General features: G+C 49.3%; 1 protein-coding gene across 2 annotated transcripts in view; it reads right to left on the reverse strand.

The window, feature by feature from the left end:
- The window catches only part of rab31 (RAB31, member RAS oncogene family), a 132,894-nt gene that overhangs the window by 82,223 nt on the left and 32,927 nt on the right, over positions 1 to 17,744 (reverse strand). For both annotated transcript variants that reach the window (XM_038808675.1, XM_038808676.1), the window contains exon 4: positions 11,076 to 11,147. In XM_038808675.1, the coding sequence (XP_038664603.1) occupies positions 11,076 to 11,147 (72 nt within the window). The remainder of the gene's footprint in view (positions 1 to 11,075; positions 11,148 to 17,744) is intronic.

Genomic DNA, 17,744 nt, shown 5'->3' on the forward strand with positions numbered 1-17,744 from the left:
CCATTGTTCAGCCACATTTGATTCCAACTCCTTGGGCGGGGTTCTCTGACCCCCCTGCCGGGTCGGAGAATCGCCGCCGGGGGGGGGGGGGGGCGGCGTGAATCCCGGCCCTGCCGTCCGCTGCATTCTCCGGCACTGGAGATTCGGCAAGGGCGGGAATCACGCTGCGCCGGTCGGCGGCCACTCGCAGTTGCCCCCCGGCGATTCTCCGGCAGTCCCGCTGGTTTTTTGCCGGTCCCACCAGCGTGGCTCAGACTAGGTCCCTTACCGGCGGGACCTGGCGGCATGGGCGGGCTCCAGGGTCCTGGGGGGGGGGAAACGGGGCGATCTGGCCACGGGGCGTGCCCCCATGGTGGCCTAGCCCGCGATCGGGGCCCACCTATCCGCGGGTGGGCCTGTGCCGTGGGGGCACTCTTTTCCTACGCGCGGCCGTGTCAGCCTCCACGACAGATGATGCTCCCGCGCATGCGCGGACTATCGCCGGCCAGCGGAGTCCAAAGGCCTTTCACACCAGCAAACCACTCCGGCGCCGGCCTAGCCCCTGAAGGTGCGGAGGGTTCAGCACCTTTGGGGCGGGACAACGCCGGAGTGGTTCACGCCCCCCACCCCAACTCTGATGCATTCTCATCCCATAGAAGTTGGCTTTCCCCCAATTAATTATCCCTGCTCTAGATTGTTCATTGTCCTTTTCCATGGTCAACCTAAACCTTCAGTACAATGGTCACTGCCCCCTTATTGCTCTCCCACTGCTATTTGATCCATTTCGGCCAACTCATTCCCCAGAACCAGGTCTATCAGTGCCTGCCCTCGAGTGGGACTGGAATTATCTCAAATACTTTACAGGAACTCTCGCCCCTCTTCTCCCTTTGCATTATTCTATCCAGTCTATATTTGGATAAATTAAGTCCCCCACAATTACTCTTGAACCTCTCTGTAATTTCTTTGCAAATTTGTTTCTCTATATCTCTTTCACTAATTGGTGGTCTGTATATTACACCAATCAATTCTATCAAACTCCACTCTATCTACCTTGGTACTACTCTCTGGTGTATCTTCCTCGTCAGTTAACACTTCTCTACTTCCCACTGCCAATTTTTTTCCTCTCCTCTGAATTTCCCTGCAAGTTCCCATCCCCCTGCCAATGCAGTTTAAACCCTCCCCAATAGTACTAGCAAACCTCCCCTCAAGGACATTAGTTCCAGCATTCTGAAGTAGATAGACAACAGTCTCTTCCTCACCACTGCCAACTCAATGGCAAAATCAAAGGGGGTGAAGACATCGACTGTGATAGGAAGTTACATTCGGCCACACAAGTGCCAGGCAATGTCCATTCCTTACCAGAGAGGATCTAACCATTGCCTCTTGACATTCAATGGCGCTACCATCACTGAATCTCCCACAATCAACACCCAGGGGCTACCATTGACCAGACCTAAATTGGACTAGCCATATTAATACTGTGGCTACCATGGCAGGTCAAAGGCTGTAGCCATCTGGGATGGCCACGTCCTGATTACAAAATGGACACTTTGCAAAGAATGCAGAGAAAATGGACAATACTGAGAAAGCAAGCAGGTGCAAGGTTTGTCTGTTGATTGGTGTTTGCAGCTCCCAGACAAGACCGATACTGCAAAGCCATTAGCATACTAATCAGCCATCTCCGGGGACAAAAAGGGTAACATTTAAGTAAACGATACCAAGGCAGACACCCCGTAGCCAGAGGAGACTAGAACAAAGCAGGCCAACGGCCATTTAGGGCCCGCCCAGCAATCAGGGCACCCACCCCTTTATTGGAGGAAATCGATAGGAACGATCGAGAAACGGCCCAATTAATTGGAGCCAAGTTCAAGGCCCTCCCAAAAGCGCGCAAAGCCCCTTTGGGTGTAAGAAGAAGCCCCCAAGACAGACTTGCTCTCTTGGCCTTGGCTGTCAGCGAGGAGAGACCTGCCTAGCAGCTGCACCAGAACAAGTAAGTCCAAAGTCAACGCACGCTACGAGATAGACAATCTTAGCTGCTATTCCGTACCAGCTCAACCCTAGAAGCCTCAGAACCGGACAATGGCCATTGTTCCTCTGACTGAGTGGGCGCCCGAAGCTAAGTATAGGCTTTAGTAGTAGTGATAGTTTAGTTGGTAGAGTTTTGTGCATGAGTATATTTGACTGCGTGTGTAAATAAATGAGCATTGATTTCAAACTTACTAACTGGTGTCTCGAGTCTTTGATCAGTATTCGGTTTTGAACCTTGTGGCGGTATCGAAAGATACCTGCCGACTCTTGAGCTAACGTAATTAGAATTAAGGAAGGTGACCATATTAACCGCCATAAACAGAGCCAATTAAAGAGAAAACACAATTAGCAACAGAGTAATTCATCGCCTAAGATCCCCAAAGCCTGTCCACCATCTACAAGGCACAAATTAGGAGTGTAATGGAATACTCTCCACTTGCCTGGATGAGTGCAGCTCCTCTAGAGCGGTTTGGAATTGGACCCAGATTTGTGGACAGGGTAAAGCTAGTATATAAGGAGCTGAGGGCCAGCGTCCGCACAAATGACATCAGCTCGAGATACTTTTCTCTCCACCGTGGGCCTAGGCAGGGATGTCCTATGTCCCCCCTGCTGTTTGCACTCGCGATTGAGCCATTGGCCATCGCATTAAGAAGTTCGGAGGTATGGAAAGGGATAGTGCGGGGGGGGGGGGGGGGGGGGGGGGGGGGGGGGGTAGAGCATAGGGTGTCCTTATATGCCGGCGACTTGTTATTATACGTGTCGGAACCAAATGTGTCAATAGGGGGAATACTGGAGCTGCTTCGGGTGTTTGGGTCTTTCTCAAGGTACAAATTAAATCGAGACAAGAGTGAATATTTTGTGGTGTCTCGGCTGGGGGTGGGGGGGCTGCCATTCCGTAGGCAGGGTCTCACTTTAGATACCTGGGGGTGCAGGTTGCCCGGGATGGGGGGGTGGGGGGGCTCTGTAGGTACAACATTTTTAGTTTGGTGGAGAGAGTAAAAGCAGACCTGGCAAGGTGGGATGGTCTCCCTCGGTCACTGGCTGGTCGGTACAGACGGTTAAAATGAATGTGCTGCCGCAATTCCTGTTTATTTTCCAATGCCTGCCGATTTTCCTGCCAAAGGCATTTTTTGGAGAGATTGAAGGGATGATTACTTCATTCATATGGGGAGGGAAGGTGGCCGAATTAAAAAGGTGCTGCTACAGAGGGGAAGGCAGGCAGGAGGTTTGGGTCTTCTGAACCTGATGTATTACTACTGGGCGGTGAAGGTGGAGAAGGTACGGAGCTGGGCCAGAGGGGTTGACTCCCAGTGGGTCAGAATGGAGAAGAGTTTGGGTAGGGGGTCGGGATTGAAGGCGCTAGCAACAGTGCCGCTCCCAACAATAGCCGGGGAGATACGCAGGGAGTTCGGTAGTAATAGCTTTGTTGAGAATTTGGAGGCAGTTTTGACAGCACCTCGGGTTGGGGGCAGGGTCAAGGGAAATGCCGATTTGGGGGAGCCACAGATTTGAGCCAGGGAGGTGGGATGGAAATTTTGGGAGATGGGAGAAAAGAATTAGGACACTAAAAGATTTGTTTCTTGGGGGTCGTTTTGCGGGATTGAAGAAGCTGGGAGCGAAGTATGGGCTGGAGCAGGGGGAAATATTTAGATATGTACAGGTTCGAGATTTTGCCAGGAAGGAGATACAGAGCTTCCCGGTGGAGCCGGCTTCCACATTGCTGGAGGAGGTGCTGACGACAGGGGGACTGGAGAAGGGGTAGTGTCAGCGGTTTATGGCACTATTTTGGAGAAGGAGAAAGTGCCACGAGAAGGGATCAAGGCAAAGTGGGAGGAAGAGTTCGGAGAGGATATGGAGGAGGGGTTTTGGTGTGAGGTGTTCCGGAGGATGAACGCCTCCACCTCATGTGCGAGGTTGGGGCTGATACAGCTGAAGGTGGTGTATAGAGCACACCTCACAAGGGTGAGGATGAGCCGGCTCTTTGAGGGGGTAGAAGATGTGTGTGAACGTTGCAAACCACTTTCATATGTTTCAGTCCTGTCCAAAGCTGGAGGATTACTGGAAGGAGGTTTTTAGGGTAATCTCTAAAGTGATGCACATGAAACTGGCCCCGGCCCTCGGGAGGCCATATTCAGGGTGTTGGACCAGCCGAGGTTGGAAACAAGCGCGGAGGCAGATGTTGTAGCCTTTGCCTCGTTGATCGCCTGAAGGCGGATCCTGTTAGGTGGAGATCAACCTCTCCACCCTGTGCCCTGGCGTGGTGGGGGGACCTGCTGGAATTCTTAACCCTTCAAAAGGTAAAATTTGAACTGAGGGGAAGGATGGAGGGGTTCTACAATTCATGGATGTTATTCATTGTGTACTTTCAAGAATTGGATCACAACGAACATTAGGTGGGTTGGGGGACTGTATGTGTTAATGGTGACTCTGGGCGATTCCTGATTCCTCTTTGCTAATGTTAATATGCGGGCCAATGTCTGGGGTTTGGTGGGAGGATGGGATGGTTGTTATTGATATGGGGATTGACATTACATTCATTACGGATTATTGTTTATTGTTGGGTGTAAATTTGGGAGAAAATGTGAAAAAGGAGAATTAAAAATATTTTTTTAAATGAGTGCAGCTCCAACAACACTCAAGAAGCTCAACACCACCCTGGACAAAGCAGCCCGCTTGATTATTACCCGTTCCACCAACATTCACTCCCTCCACCATCGATGAGCAGTGGCAGCCGTATGCACCATCTACAAGATGCACTGCAGTAACTCACCAAGATTCCTTAGACAGCTAATGACCAAACTCATGACCGCTACCATCTAGACGGACAAGAGCAGCAGATAACTGGGAACCCCACCAGCTGGTGGTTTCCCTCCAAGTCACTCACCACACTGACTTGGAAATATATCACCATCCCTTCCTGTAGCTGGATGTGGTTGGGAGGCTCAATCATCTCATTCCCAGGACATCACTCCAGCAATTCCTCAGATTAGTGCCCTAGGCCCATCCATCTTCAGCTGCTTCATTAACGACCAGGCGTCTATCTTTAGGTCAGAAGTGGGGATGTTGGCTGATGATCAGCCATATAAATCCTATTGCTACAAGATCAGGTCAGAGGTTGGGAAGTCTGCAGCGAGTAAATCACCTGACTCCCCAAAGCCTGTCCACCATCTACAAGGCACAAGTCAGGGGTGTAATGGAATACCCTCCGTGTGATGGAATACTCTCCATTTGCCTGGATGAGTGCAGCTCCAACAGCACTCAAGCTGGATACCATCCAGGACAAAGATTGATTGGCACCCCGTCCACCACCTTCAACATCCACTCCCTCCACCACCGACAGACAGTGGCAGCATTGTGTGCCATCTACAAGATGCACTGCAGCAACTCACCATGGCTCTTTCGACAGCACCTTCCAAACCTGCAACCTCTACTGACTAGTAGGACAAGGGCAGCAGATGCATGGGAAATTCACCCTGCTTCAACTTCTCCTCAAAGTCACACACCATCCCAATTTGGAAATATATCACCGTCCCTTCGTTGTCGGGTCAAATTCCTGGAACTCCCTCCTCAGCAGCACAGTAGGTGCATAAGACCATAAGACATAGGAGCAGGATTAACCATTCGGCCCATCGAGTCTGCTCCGCCATTCAATCATGGCTGATATTTTTCTCATCCCCATTCTCCTGCCTTCACCCCATAACCCCTGATCCCCTTATTAATCAAAAACCCATCTCTCTCTACCTTAAAGACACTTAGTGATTTGGTCTCCATAGCCTTCTGTGGCAAAGAGTTCCATAGATTCACCACCCTTTGGCTGAAGAAATTCCTCCTCATCTCTGTTTTAAAGGATCATCCCTTTAGTTTGAGATTATGTACTCTGGTTCTAGTTTTTCCTACTAGTGGAAACATCCCCTCCACATCCACTCCATCCAGGCCTCGCAGTATCCTGTAAGTTTCAATAAGATCCCCCCGAATCCTTCTACACTCGAGAGTACAGACCCAGAATCCTCAACCGTTCCTCATACGACAAGCTGTTTGTTCCAAGGACCATTCTTGTGAACCTCCTCTGGACCCTTTCCAAGGCCAGCACATCCTTCCTTAGATATGGGGCCCAAAACTGCTCACAATACTGCAAATAGGGTCTGACCAGAGCCTTATTCAGCCTCAGAAGTACATCCCTGGTTTTGTATTCTAGCCCTCTCAACATGAATGCGAACATTGCATTTGCCTTCCTAACTGCCCACTGAACCTGCACGTTAACCTTTTTAAAATAAATTTAGAGTACCCAATTCATTTTTTCCAATTAAGGGCAATTTAGTGAGGCCAATCCACCTACCCTGCACATCTTTCGGTTGTGGGGGCGAAACCCATGCAAACATGGGGAGAATGTGCAAACTCCACACGGACAGTGACCCAGAGCCGGGATCGAACCTGGGACCTCGGCACCGTTGGCAGTAGTGCTAACCACTGAGCCACCGTGCTGCCCCTGCACGTTAACCTTAAGAGAATTGTGAACATGGATCTTCCTCCAATCACCTTAAAATTATGTCCCCTCGTGACAGCCATTTCCATCCTGGGGAAAAGTCTCTGGCTATCCACTCCATCCATGCCTCTCATTACCTTGTGCACCTCTATCAAGTCAGCTCTCTGCCTTCTTCGTTCCAGTGAGAAAAGCCCTAGCTCCCTCAACCTTTCTTCATAAGTCATGCCCTCCAGTCCAGGCAGCATCCTGGTAAATCTCCTCTGTACCCTTTCTAAAGCATCCACATCCTTCCTATAATGAGGCGACCAGAACTGGACACAATATTCCAAGTGTCGTCCACCTAGGGTTTTATAAAGCTGCAGAAAAACCTCGTGGCTCTTAAACTCAGTCCCCTTGTTAATGAAAGCCAACACACCATACGCCTTCTTAACAACCCTATCAACCTGGGTGGCAACTTTGTCCTCCAGTTGAGCACCAGTTATACTCAAATTATAGTGTCCCTGTTTACTCTGCACCAGATTTGCAAGCCGCATCGATCTCGTCAATTCTGTGTATAAACAAACTTAAAACTGCCAGCAAATGTTGGCAAAAACAGAACTCATTTCAACGCACACCCTGTCAGCCAAATATTCCATCTCACATAGATGTTGAAGGAGAGACTCGGGAATATGTTGGGCACTTCCCATACCTCGGCAGTCAACTTTCTCAAAAGGCTGTCAACAGGGATATCCAACATTGGAAAGGCTGCGTCAGCTCCTTCGACAAACCACTGCAGCAAGTGTTTGGCAACAAAGACCTTCGCAAGTCAATGTAAGTCCAAGTGTGCTGAGCAGTTGCTGTTGACCACGCTCCTGAACAGCAGTGAGAGCTGGACTGTGTTTAATGGATACATTCAAGTTCTGGAGAAATACTTACGTCACGTCCTTCGGAATCAATGGCAATACATGTTAAATAAACCTTATTACTGTTCTTGGGGTTAATTCCACCAACATTCAGGCAAGGCTCCTATAAAATCAACCTCAACAGACTGGACACCATGTCAGGATGGCCAAAAGTGCCGCCCCCGCTAGGTCCTGTTTTCTCAACTCTCAATTGCAGGAGAAGGCAAAGAAAATGCTTCAAAGACACTCTGAAGTTCTCTTTGGAGTGCAGCAGCATTGACACAATGACTGGAGGGCAGCATAGTGGTGCAATGGTTAGCATTGCAGTCTCACGGCACTGAGGTCCCAGGTTCAATCCCGGCTCTGGATCACTGTCCGTGTGGAGTTTGCACATTCTCCCCGTGTTTGCGTGGGTTTCACCCCCACAACCCAAAGATGTGCAGGGGAGGTGGGTTGAACACGCTAAATAGCCTCTTAATTGGAAAAAATGAATTGGGTATTCTAAATTTATTTTTTTATATGACTGGGAAGGGCAATCGTCTCGCATGGTGACAACATGTCCATTGAGCTGCATCTCACTTTGATTCACAACACCTTACTGATGAGACAGAGCGTGGCAGCGGACAAAAATAAAGGAAACCAATCCTGTACTCCAGGTCCCACTACCTCATGGGACATCATGCCCTATGTCATGAAAGATTCGTGGGTCAAGAATCGGCCTATTCCGGATAAGGCTGGGAAGGTGATGCGGAGGGGAGTAGATGTTAATGGGGTCTTCAGAGACTTCTATGGGGAACTGTACCGGTCGGAGCCCCCCATGGAGGGGGTGGGATGGGGCGCTTCTTGGACAAGCTGCGATTCCCGAGGGTGGAGGAGGAGCAGGTGGAGGGACTAGGGGCGCCGATCGAGCTGGAGGAGGTGGTCAAGGGGATAGGGAACATGCAGTCGGGGAAGGCGCCGGGGCCAGACGGGTTTCCGGCGGAATTTTATAAAAGGTATTTGGACCTGTTGGGCCCCCTGTTGGTCCGGACCTTTAACGAGACAAGGGAGGGGGGGGGGGGGGGCTTTGCCCCCAACTATGTCACGGGCGCTGATTTCCTTGATCCTGAAGCGGGACAAGGACCCTCTGCAGTGCGGATCATATAGGCCGATTTCGCTACTGAACGCCGATGCTAAGCTGCTGGCAAAGATCCTGGCCACTAGAATAGAGGATTGCGTACCCGGGGTCATTCATGAGGACCAGACGGGGTTTGTGAGGGGAAGGCAGCTGAACACAAACGTACGAAGGCTCCTCAACGTTATTATGATGCCGGCTGTGGAAGGGGAGGCGGCGATAGTGGTGGCATTGGATGCGGAGAAGGCCTTTGATAGGGTTGAGTGGGAGTATTTGTGGGAGGTGTTGGAGAGGTTTGGGGAGGGGTTTATCCGGTGGGTGAGGCTGCTTTACGAGGCCCCGATGGCGAGTGTGGCCACAAATAGGAGGAGGTCGGAGTACTTTCAGCTGTACCGGGGGATGAGACAGGGGTGGCCCCTATCCCCCTTGCTCTTCGCGTTGGCAATTGAGCCCCTGGCCATGGCATTGAGGGAGTCAGGGAACTGGAGGGGCTTGGTGCGGGGTGGGGAGGAGCATCGAGTGTCGCTGTATGTGGACGACCTGTTGCTGTATGTGGCGGACCCGGTGGGGGGGATGCCGGAGGTAATGGGGATTCTTAGTGAATTTGGGGGTTTCTCGGGGTATAAGTTGAACTTGGGCAAGAGTGAGGTGTTTGTGGTACATCCGGGGGATCAAGAGGAGGGGATTGGTAGGCTCCCATTGAAGCAGGCAGGGAAGAGCTTCAGGTACCTAGGGGTCCAGGTGGCTGGGAGCTGGGGGGCCCTGCACAAGCTCAACCTCACAAGGTTGGTGGAGCAGATGGAGGAGGAGTTTAAGAGGTGGGATATGTTACCGCTGTCCCTGGCGGGGAGGGTGCAGTCCGTTAAGATGACGGTGCTCCCGAGGTATTTGTTCCTGTTCCAGTGCCTTCCCATCCTTATCCCGAAGGCCTTTTTTAGGTGGGTCAACAGGAGTACCACGGGATTTGTGTGGGCGCATGGGACTCCGAGGGTTAGAAGAGTGTTCCTGGAACGAGGCAGGGATAGTGGGGGGCTGGCGTTGCCCAACCTCTGTGGGTACTATTGGGCTGCCAACGCAGCGATGGTGCGTAAGTGGGTAATGGACGAGGAGGGGGCAGCATGGAAGAGGATGGAGGCGGCGTCTTATGTGGGCACGAGCTTGGAGGCACTAGTAACGGCGCCGTTGCCGCTCCCTCCAACGAGGTATACCACGAGCCCGGTGGTGGCGGCTACCCTCAAAATTTGGGGGCAATGGAGACAGCACAGGGGAGAAATGGGGGGCTCGATGGAGGCCCCGATACGGGGGAACCATCGGTTTGTCCCAGGGAGCATTGATGGCGGATTTCTGGGCTGGCACAGGGCAGGGGTTAGGAGGCTGAGGGACCTGTTTGTGGAGGGGAGGTTTGCGAGCTTGGGGGAGTTAGAGGGGAAGTTTGGGCTCCCCCCGGGGAACATGTTTCGGTACATGCAGGGTAGGGCGTTTGCCAGACGGCAGATGGAGGGGTTCCCCCTGTTGCCCCCACGTGGGGTACGGGACAGGGTGCTCTCGGGGGTGTGGGTTGGAGGAGGGAGGATTTCGGACATATACCAGGTAATGCAGGAGGTAGACGAGGCCTCGGTGGAGGAACTGAAGGGTAAATGGGAAGAGGAGCTGGGTGAGGAGATTGAGGAGGGGACGTGGGCGGATGCCCTGGAGAGAGTGAATTCCTCCTCTTCCTGTGCGAGGCTCAGCCTCATACAGTTCAAGGTGCTGCATAGAGCCCACATGACTGGGACGAGGATGAGTAGGTTTTTCGGGGCCGAGGACAGGTGTGCTAGGTGCTCGGGGAGCCCAGCGAACCACGCCCATATGTTTTGAGCGTGCCCAGCGTTGGGGTAGTTTTGGAAGGGGGTAGCAAGGATTGTGTCGAGGGTGGTGGGATCCAGGGTCGAGCCAGGCTGGGGACTCGCAATTTTTGGGGTTGCAGTGGAGCCGGGAGTGCAGGAGGCGATAGAGGCCAGAGGGAGGGAGGGGGGGGGGGGTTTGGATTGGGGGGAGGGAGAACTGTGTACATGGGTCTGTGGGATGTGGCGGGTGCTATCTCTTTCCCTTTTGTTGTTTGGGTGCTCTTTTGTTTTTTTTCTTTTTCCTTTTGTTTGAAGTTGGGGGGGGGTATTGTTCTTGGGGTGTTACCGCGGTTGTTTGTTAATAGAGTTAAGGTGTTTATATTTTGTAAAAAATTCAATAACAATTATTTTTTAAAAAAAGAATCGGCCTATTCTATCACACAAAAACCCATGGAGAAACCCGGAGCCGTAAATAAACATCATCCTTTAATCAGAGGAGAGCTGATGATGGCTACACGTTACACTACACCTACTCTAACAAGAAGCACACGCAGTAATATGATGCTTCTCCATGTATCTGCCATGAACGAGGGAAACCTATAACTCAATTGAACGCACGCTTCAATAATAACTCGGAAGAGTGAAGGTTTTAGGTCTCATGTATAAAAGATCATATGCGACAGATGGGAATTCCAACCATATCTCACACAAACAGCGACTGACATCAATGTGTAACAAAGAACCGGACTCTCGAGCATGTTTACCTCATTCGTAATGTCGTAAACGATAACGGCTGCGGCAGACCCGCGGTAATACATCGGAGCCAGTGAGTGGAACTAATAGGAACAAAAGACAAAACAAAATGAGCAAGATCAATGCATCCATTTTCAAAATTAGCCACTTAGTTATTTAATAACAGGTCCTTCAGGCCACCAGTTTGCCTGCAACATAATATAACTAAAAATCGCATTCGGAACTTTTAACTGCTCGTACAGAGTTAAAGCAAGACTTGCATTTGTATAGTGCCTTTCTCGACAATTGGACATCAAAAGGTGGTTTACCAATAACCAAGCACTTTTTAAAGTGTAGTTACTGTTTTAATGTCGGAAACACAGCAGCTCTCACAAACAGATCTTGTGATGTTGATCGAGATACAAACATTGGCTAGGACGCTGGGAATAACTTTCCTGCTCTTCTTAGAGCGCCATGGGATCTTGTGTATCCATCTGAGCGGGTGGGTCAATATATCAAGTGTAAGCCTTTATTTGTGTGCTCAAGCCCCTTAATGGGACTTGAACCCTCAACCTTGACCCTCAAAGGCAAGAGTGCGGCCAGCAGCTTCAAGGTATATCTGCCAGTTTCGGCTGGTACTGTCCACAGCCATGGCTCATTTTTAAGGAATCTAACATACTGAGAAGTTCAGCACACTCACACCATTTAGATTTATTGGAAGTCGTTAGCTACAGAATTATCAGAACGATCGTCAGGGTCAGGTCAGAGGTCGAAAAGCCAGAAGAAAGGGGTTCCACCTCAGAATCCAGCTCGGAAAATGGCACGCCCATTGAACTAGCCCACAGAATTACCAGTAAAAACAACTATTCTTGGAGTGATTGACTTTGCCTGGAGGCAAAGTAGATTGCGAGATCTCCCTGTTTCCTTCCCTAAAATCTGCTGAATTGACAATAAGGCTGCAGAGTGTTGAGTTTATCATGGCACTCAGTAAGTTATTCAACAAAAAATATCTGTTCCAAGTGGCTGAAGTCATAAAACAGCAACTCCAGCCAAATAGCTGATAGACAGTGAGAGGATTTTAAAAATGGAGTTATCTGTGTTCCCTTGTTCACTGCTAAGCCAGATTTGAACATTTCTCCTTTTGGCAGAGAGCCAAATGCTTCTAATACCTGAAAATCTACCATGTTATGAAGGACCTTAAATCTGGCATTACTGAGATACATCATTCCATTAATTATGATTAAAAAAAAACAGAACTCATAGAAAATATAATCACCACAAGATGACTGTGAAGGCTGTGTTATTGCACATGTTTGACTTAAGGCTAAAAGTATAACAAAACTATTCATATAACTGACAGCGGCTGATTTGAAGTTGACAGGGCTCTGGTTTCTGTTAAATACACTCACAACCTTACAACTCAGAGACTGACACTATTCTAGAAGTGAACATATGTCTTGAATCCTTCATCGTACAAATCCAATCACAAGCACAAGCTTGCCGTTTAAAATATTAGCATTGTAAAATGTCCACAGAGGCAATACAAATCGAGATAATGGCAAAAAGGGTATAGGAACATAGGAATGGTATATTAACCCCTCTGAATTTGGTTATCAATGTGTTTTTTGCATGTTACATTGATTCAATATTCTTCTTCATTTGTTTTTTTAAATGAATCTGGAAATAAATTCAACCGCATGATTTAACCATATACACTCTGACCTGCCTTCCTGTTAGCCAATCCGTTGGAAAGATAGTGAGGTCACCATCTTATTTGCCAGTGAATAATGGCGCCTGATTAAGTTTCAGTCATTAAAGTTGGGCAAACAAATATATACATAATGCTCTGATGAAAGAGACTCAAAACGTTAGCTCCCTTCTCTCTCCACAGTTGCTGTCAGACCTGCTGCGATTTTCCAGCATTTTCTGTTCCTGTTTCAGATTCCAGCATCCGCAGTAATTTGCTTTTTTTTGTATTTGTTCATGGGAGGTGGGCATCGCTGGCTGGGCCAGCATTTACTGCCCAACCCCGAGGGCATTTAAGAATCACATGTAGGCCACACTCGGTTAGAACAACAGATTTCCTTCCCTAAAGGAGAGAGAACCAGGTGGAATTTTTTTTAATATAAACGACAACCGACAGTGGTTTCATGGTCAGCTTTAAATAATTCCAGATGTTTTTTTCATCGAATTCAAATTTCGCCATCTGCCATGATGGGTGGGATTCAACCCCGGGCCCCCGGAGCATTATCCTGGGTCTCTGGATTACTAGTCCAGCAACAATACCACTACGCCACTGCCTCCCCAGTTCCCTCTCTGGGGAATTCCCCCCACCCCCCAACAGATATTTACCCAGTTCCTGTTTAATGGGTTGCTACTGAATCTGGATCCATCACGGTATCAGGAAGCACATTCCAAATCCTAACCACTCATTGCATTAATAAATTAGTGCTTATCTTGCCTCGTGTTCTTTTGTTAATGTGTGTCCTCTGGTTGCGACACAAAACAAGTTGGGAATGTAAGTTGTCAGCAGGATGCAAGAAGGCTCCAAGGGGACTTGGACAGGCTAAATAAGTGAATGAGCAAGAACATGACAGATGGAATATAATGTCAATCAACGTGAAGTTATCCACTTTGGTCGAAAAAAAACCCAGAAGGCAGAATATTTCTTAAATGGTGAGAGGTTGGGAAGTGTTTTGTTTTTAAAATAATTTTTATTGAAGAGGTTGGGAAGTGTTGATGTCCAAAGGGACCTTGGTGTCCTTGTTCATGAGTCATTAAAAGCTAGCATGCAGGTGAAGAAGACAAATGGTCTTCATGGCTTGAGGATTTGAGTACAGGAATCTTGCTGCAATTATATGGATAATTGTGAGACCGCACCTGGAGTATTGTGCACAGTTTTGGAACACGATATATCGGCATCATCGCGCCCGACTCGGGGCGTGGCAAGCCTGTTACATCTCACAATAGGCCTCGTGCAATTTACGATGCTCATTATGCTTCACCGAGGCCCAAAATAAGAAGCAGAGCCCTGTTTAATAGCGGGGTCATTCACGGCACTGCAAGCTAAACGCACCCAAAACAGGACTGTTTCTTTCCTATTAAATCCCGTGCACAGTCTCCTTATCGGAGGAAGAATGTATTTGCTTTAGTGGGCGTGCAATGGAGGTTCACCAGACTAAATTCTGTCTTACGAGGAGAGACAGAGGATACTGCGCCAGTATTCCCTGGAGTTTTGAACAATAAGAAGTGATTTCCCCCCACCCCCTTGCAGTTTTTCCACAGTGGCAGAGGTAGCCCGCCACTGGCTGACTGCGGGATCTTCTGACCCACTGCTGTTAGCGGGTCTTCCCGTTCTATACAACCCTGGCCGCTGGGGAACCCACAGTGGGGCTTCACTATTGATGGGGCTGGAAGATTCCAACAGCAAGAACAGCCTTAAACTTCTAGCCACGGGGTCCAATGGACACGTTAAAAATCAGAATTTCAATACTTATGAATACAGAGAAGTACCTTATCCATTGGATAAAATGCAATGCTGCCCTATCTAATGTCCACTCACCTTTTTAAACAAAGTCCTGTCGTTAACCGCTACTAAAAACATATTTAACTTCTCATTCATCATTACATTATGACATAGAATCATAGAATTTATAGTGCAGAAGGACATGATAGGACATGCAAGTCCTATCAGCTCCTTCTGACCTGGTCTATCAGTTCCCTCCTCAAGGCTTCTCCCATGTATCATGGCTTCTTGGAGCTGTCGTGAACACCTCCTGCCAAAATGGCACCAACGTTATAGAAATAGTGTCAGGTCTAAAATGCCCAATCTCGCAGGATCAGGATTGCTGAATGCAGGGTCACTGCCTGCCCCCTCACCCCAGGGCCATTGAAATTCCGCACAATGGGATCCTTCCTGACGTTTTGAAATCCGTTCCAGCACAGAAGGAAATGTGAAAATCTGGCCCCATGACTCTGTTTATAAAGTCCAGGAGCATATATGCTTTACGCACTGCTTTATTAACACATCCAGCTATTCAAAGATATGTGTGCAGAAGACTCTCAGATTGCTCAATTCTTGCAAGTTATTGTGACTGGCAAGAGGAGTGCAAGCTGAATGACAGGAAGGAACAGTACACACAGGGACGGGACAAGGAATTCTTCTACCGCTGAACAACCACAAGCAGCGTGACCTCACAAGCACGACAGCCAAAAGTTAACAGTTTGCTGAAACTGGACTCCGTGCTATGTTAGAGACTTGGTGTTTCTTAATAACTTCGGAAATTAAATGTACAGCCTGTTCTTGGTTTAAAGCACAGATGGTGGAAATTCCTGGATTTTAAATATTTTCATTCCTTCAAATCCCGTATCCTGGGTCTATAAATCTGCCGCTCGCACGGACTGCAAAACATCAAGACGGTCCATGGATCGGGTCGGAGGACGTGGGCTGTCCGTTTTTGAAACTCTTTCAACCCTTCCCTCTCCCTGGTCTCCTTGTCAGCCCCACATCCAGCATACAGATACCATTGTCAGGTTATTACACGGGAAAGGGACAGGTCATTCCTGAGTTGCCCGAGGCACCACAGGCAGGCAGTGTTGAGCAATGACTCACTTTCCTGTTGAGAAATCCACATTTATTTTTGTGACTGGTTGTGAAATCAAGTGGCCAGAGTGGTTGATCAAGGTTTGCCGACTGGACCTTTTCCTGCCTTTTCTGATGCACTGCCAAATCTGGAAGACTCCCCAGCACAAAAACAAAAAACTCGGAATGCTGGGAATCTGAGGGAATAACAAAGAAGAAAACGCTGCAAAACCTCAGCAGGTCTGGCAGCATCTGTGGAGAGAGAAGGGAGTAAACAAGCTGAATTGTTTTCGTACACGGTTAAGTCCTGTCACAGGGGGTGAAAGTGGGAGGTGACCCCGCTCTCATGGGCAGTAGCCTGAAGCATCATTTTGCCAACCATGGACATTTAAGGACAGCAGCCGGGCCATTGGAGCTGCCAACCCATTCAGAAAGTGAGCAGTTCTACGCGCCATTCCCAGTGGTGGCCATTGCTGAGGGAGGTTAGTTTTGAAAAACTGAGGCCAGATCACCGATGACAATTGGGGGAGGTGGGGGTGGAGTATTTAGCTTTCTCATTCATCAGCTTGAACTCTTCGTGCCAGTAACAATAACCAGCGGTGAGTTAGGCCTGGTAGCAACCATTCCGATTGAGGGGAAACAACTCCATCAGTCTTGGAAGGCCCATTAAGGAAGGCCCCCTCCCAGAACACACTGGGAGGCCAGCAGGGCTTTTCTGATGGTCTCCCCAGGTAGCAGCGGGTCTTTTGGATGTGGGGAAAAATACTCGCCAGGGTGGGCAACGGCCCTCAAGTGGCCTTTTCAACCAATTGACAGCCCTATCACAAAGGCTCCTGACATAGGCACTGTGCCATGGAGGCAGAGTGACTTAGACCCGCTTCCCAATGCCTTTGCACAGCTTCCGCCTCCGATTCTACCTCCAAAGTTGCTGGGAAATACAGCCTATTGTTTCAGGTTGATGATCTGCAAGTTCTTATGAAGGCTCAATGACCTGAAACATTAGGCCCGGTTTCCCAAAAGGTAACAAAGTTCCCGAGTGAGCGTGTTTAGCCGCCTGTTTCCTGGCACTTGCAGTGCCGAGAAACACATGGCTCGTCAACACGACTCGCTTTGAATAAGAGACATGAAATGAAATGAAATGAAATTCGCTTATTGTCACGAGTAGGCTTCAATGAAGTCACCACGTTCCGGCGCCTGTTCGGGAAGGCTGGTACGGGAATCGAACCGTCCTGGTGGCCTGCTTGGTCAGCTTTCAAAGCCAGCGATCTAGCCCTGTGCTAAACAGCCGCTGAATGGGAACGCATAGCCGAGGCCGCACACAGCCACGTTTTTTTTACAACGGGGAGCAAGAGATCGGGACACCGTCTCAATATGGCGTCACGATCTCCAAGGCCCCAAAAGAATCCCCGTCCTTCCCCCCCAGCCAATATGGGAGGTTTCCCTGGCCCCTCCCCACGTACCCCAACACCCTCGCCAAGCAACCCCGGCCCGATCGCATTTGCAATAAATGCCAGCTTGGCACCTTGGCAGTGCCTTTGTCAGCTGGCAGTGCTACCTGGGTACTTAGTGCCAGGCTGTCGCTATCAGGGTACACAGGGCATGCAGTTGCTAGCCTCCAATCCCGTTGGAGTTCCCCACGACTGCCATTCTGTCTGTTCCCCATTTGTGGGGACCAGTACCAAACAGTGCTCGCCCGAGTTCCCCAAGGCAAAGGGATTGAATCCCAAGCCTCAGGTACCCCGGGAATCTGCTCACTGCCTCGCTCTGATATGCAAATTTGCCAAAAAGTGATCGCATCCATTGTGGGCGGGATTCACCTTGCAACGTCGCACGAGGTTGTGTTGAATCTGGCGAGGCGTTGCGAGGCGGGTAGATCCCCGGAGCGGGGTCTCCTAGCTTTCCGTATCCATGCTGTGTCGTGCCGAGTTGCTTTTCCGGAGCAGTGTGGCTGGAGGATCACATCCATTAACTCCCATTTCTATCTCCACAGATGCTGTCTGACTTGCTGAATATTACCTGCATTTATTTCCAGTCTGTTTGATATACCACTTTTCTTTCATTAATCAAGCCAAATAAGTGACATTCTGTATTGTGCATTCCTCTGTCTGACCCACTGTTA

Source organism: Scyliorhinus canicula, chromosome 10 (genome assembly GCF_902713615.1).
Source record: "Scyliorhinus canicula chromosome 10, sScyCan1.1, whole genome shotgun sequence".
NCBI lineage: Eukaryota > Metazoa > Chordata > Chondrichthyes > Carcharhiniformes > Scyliorhinidae > Scyliorhinus > Scyliorhinus canicula.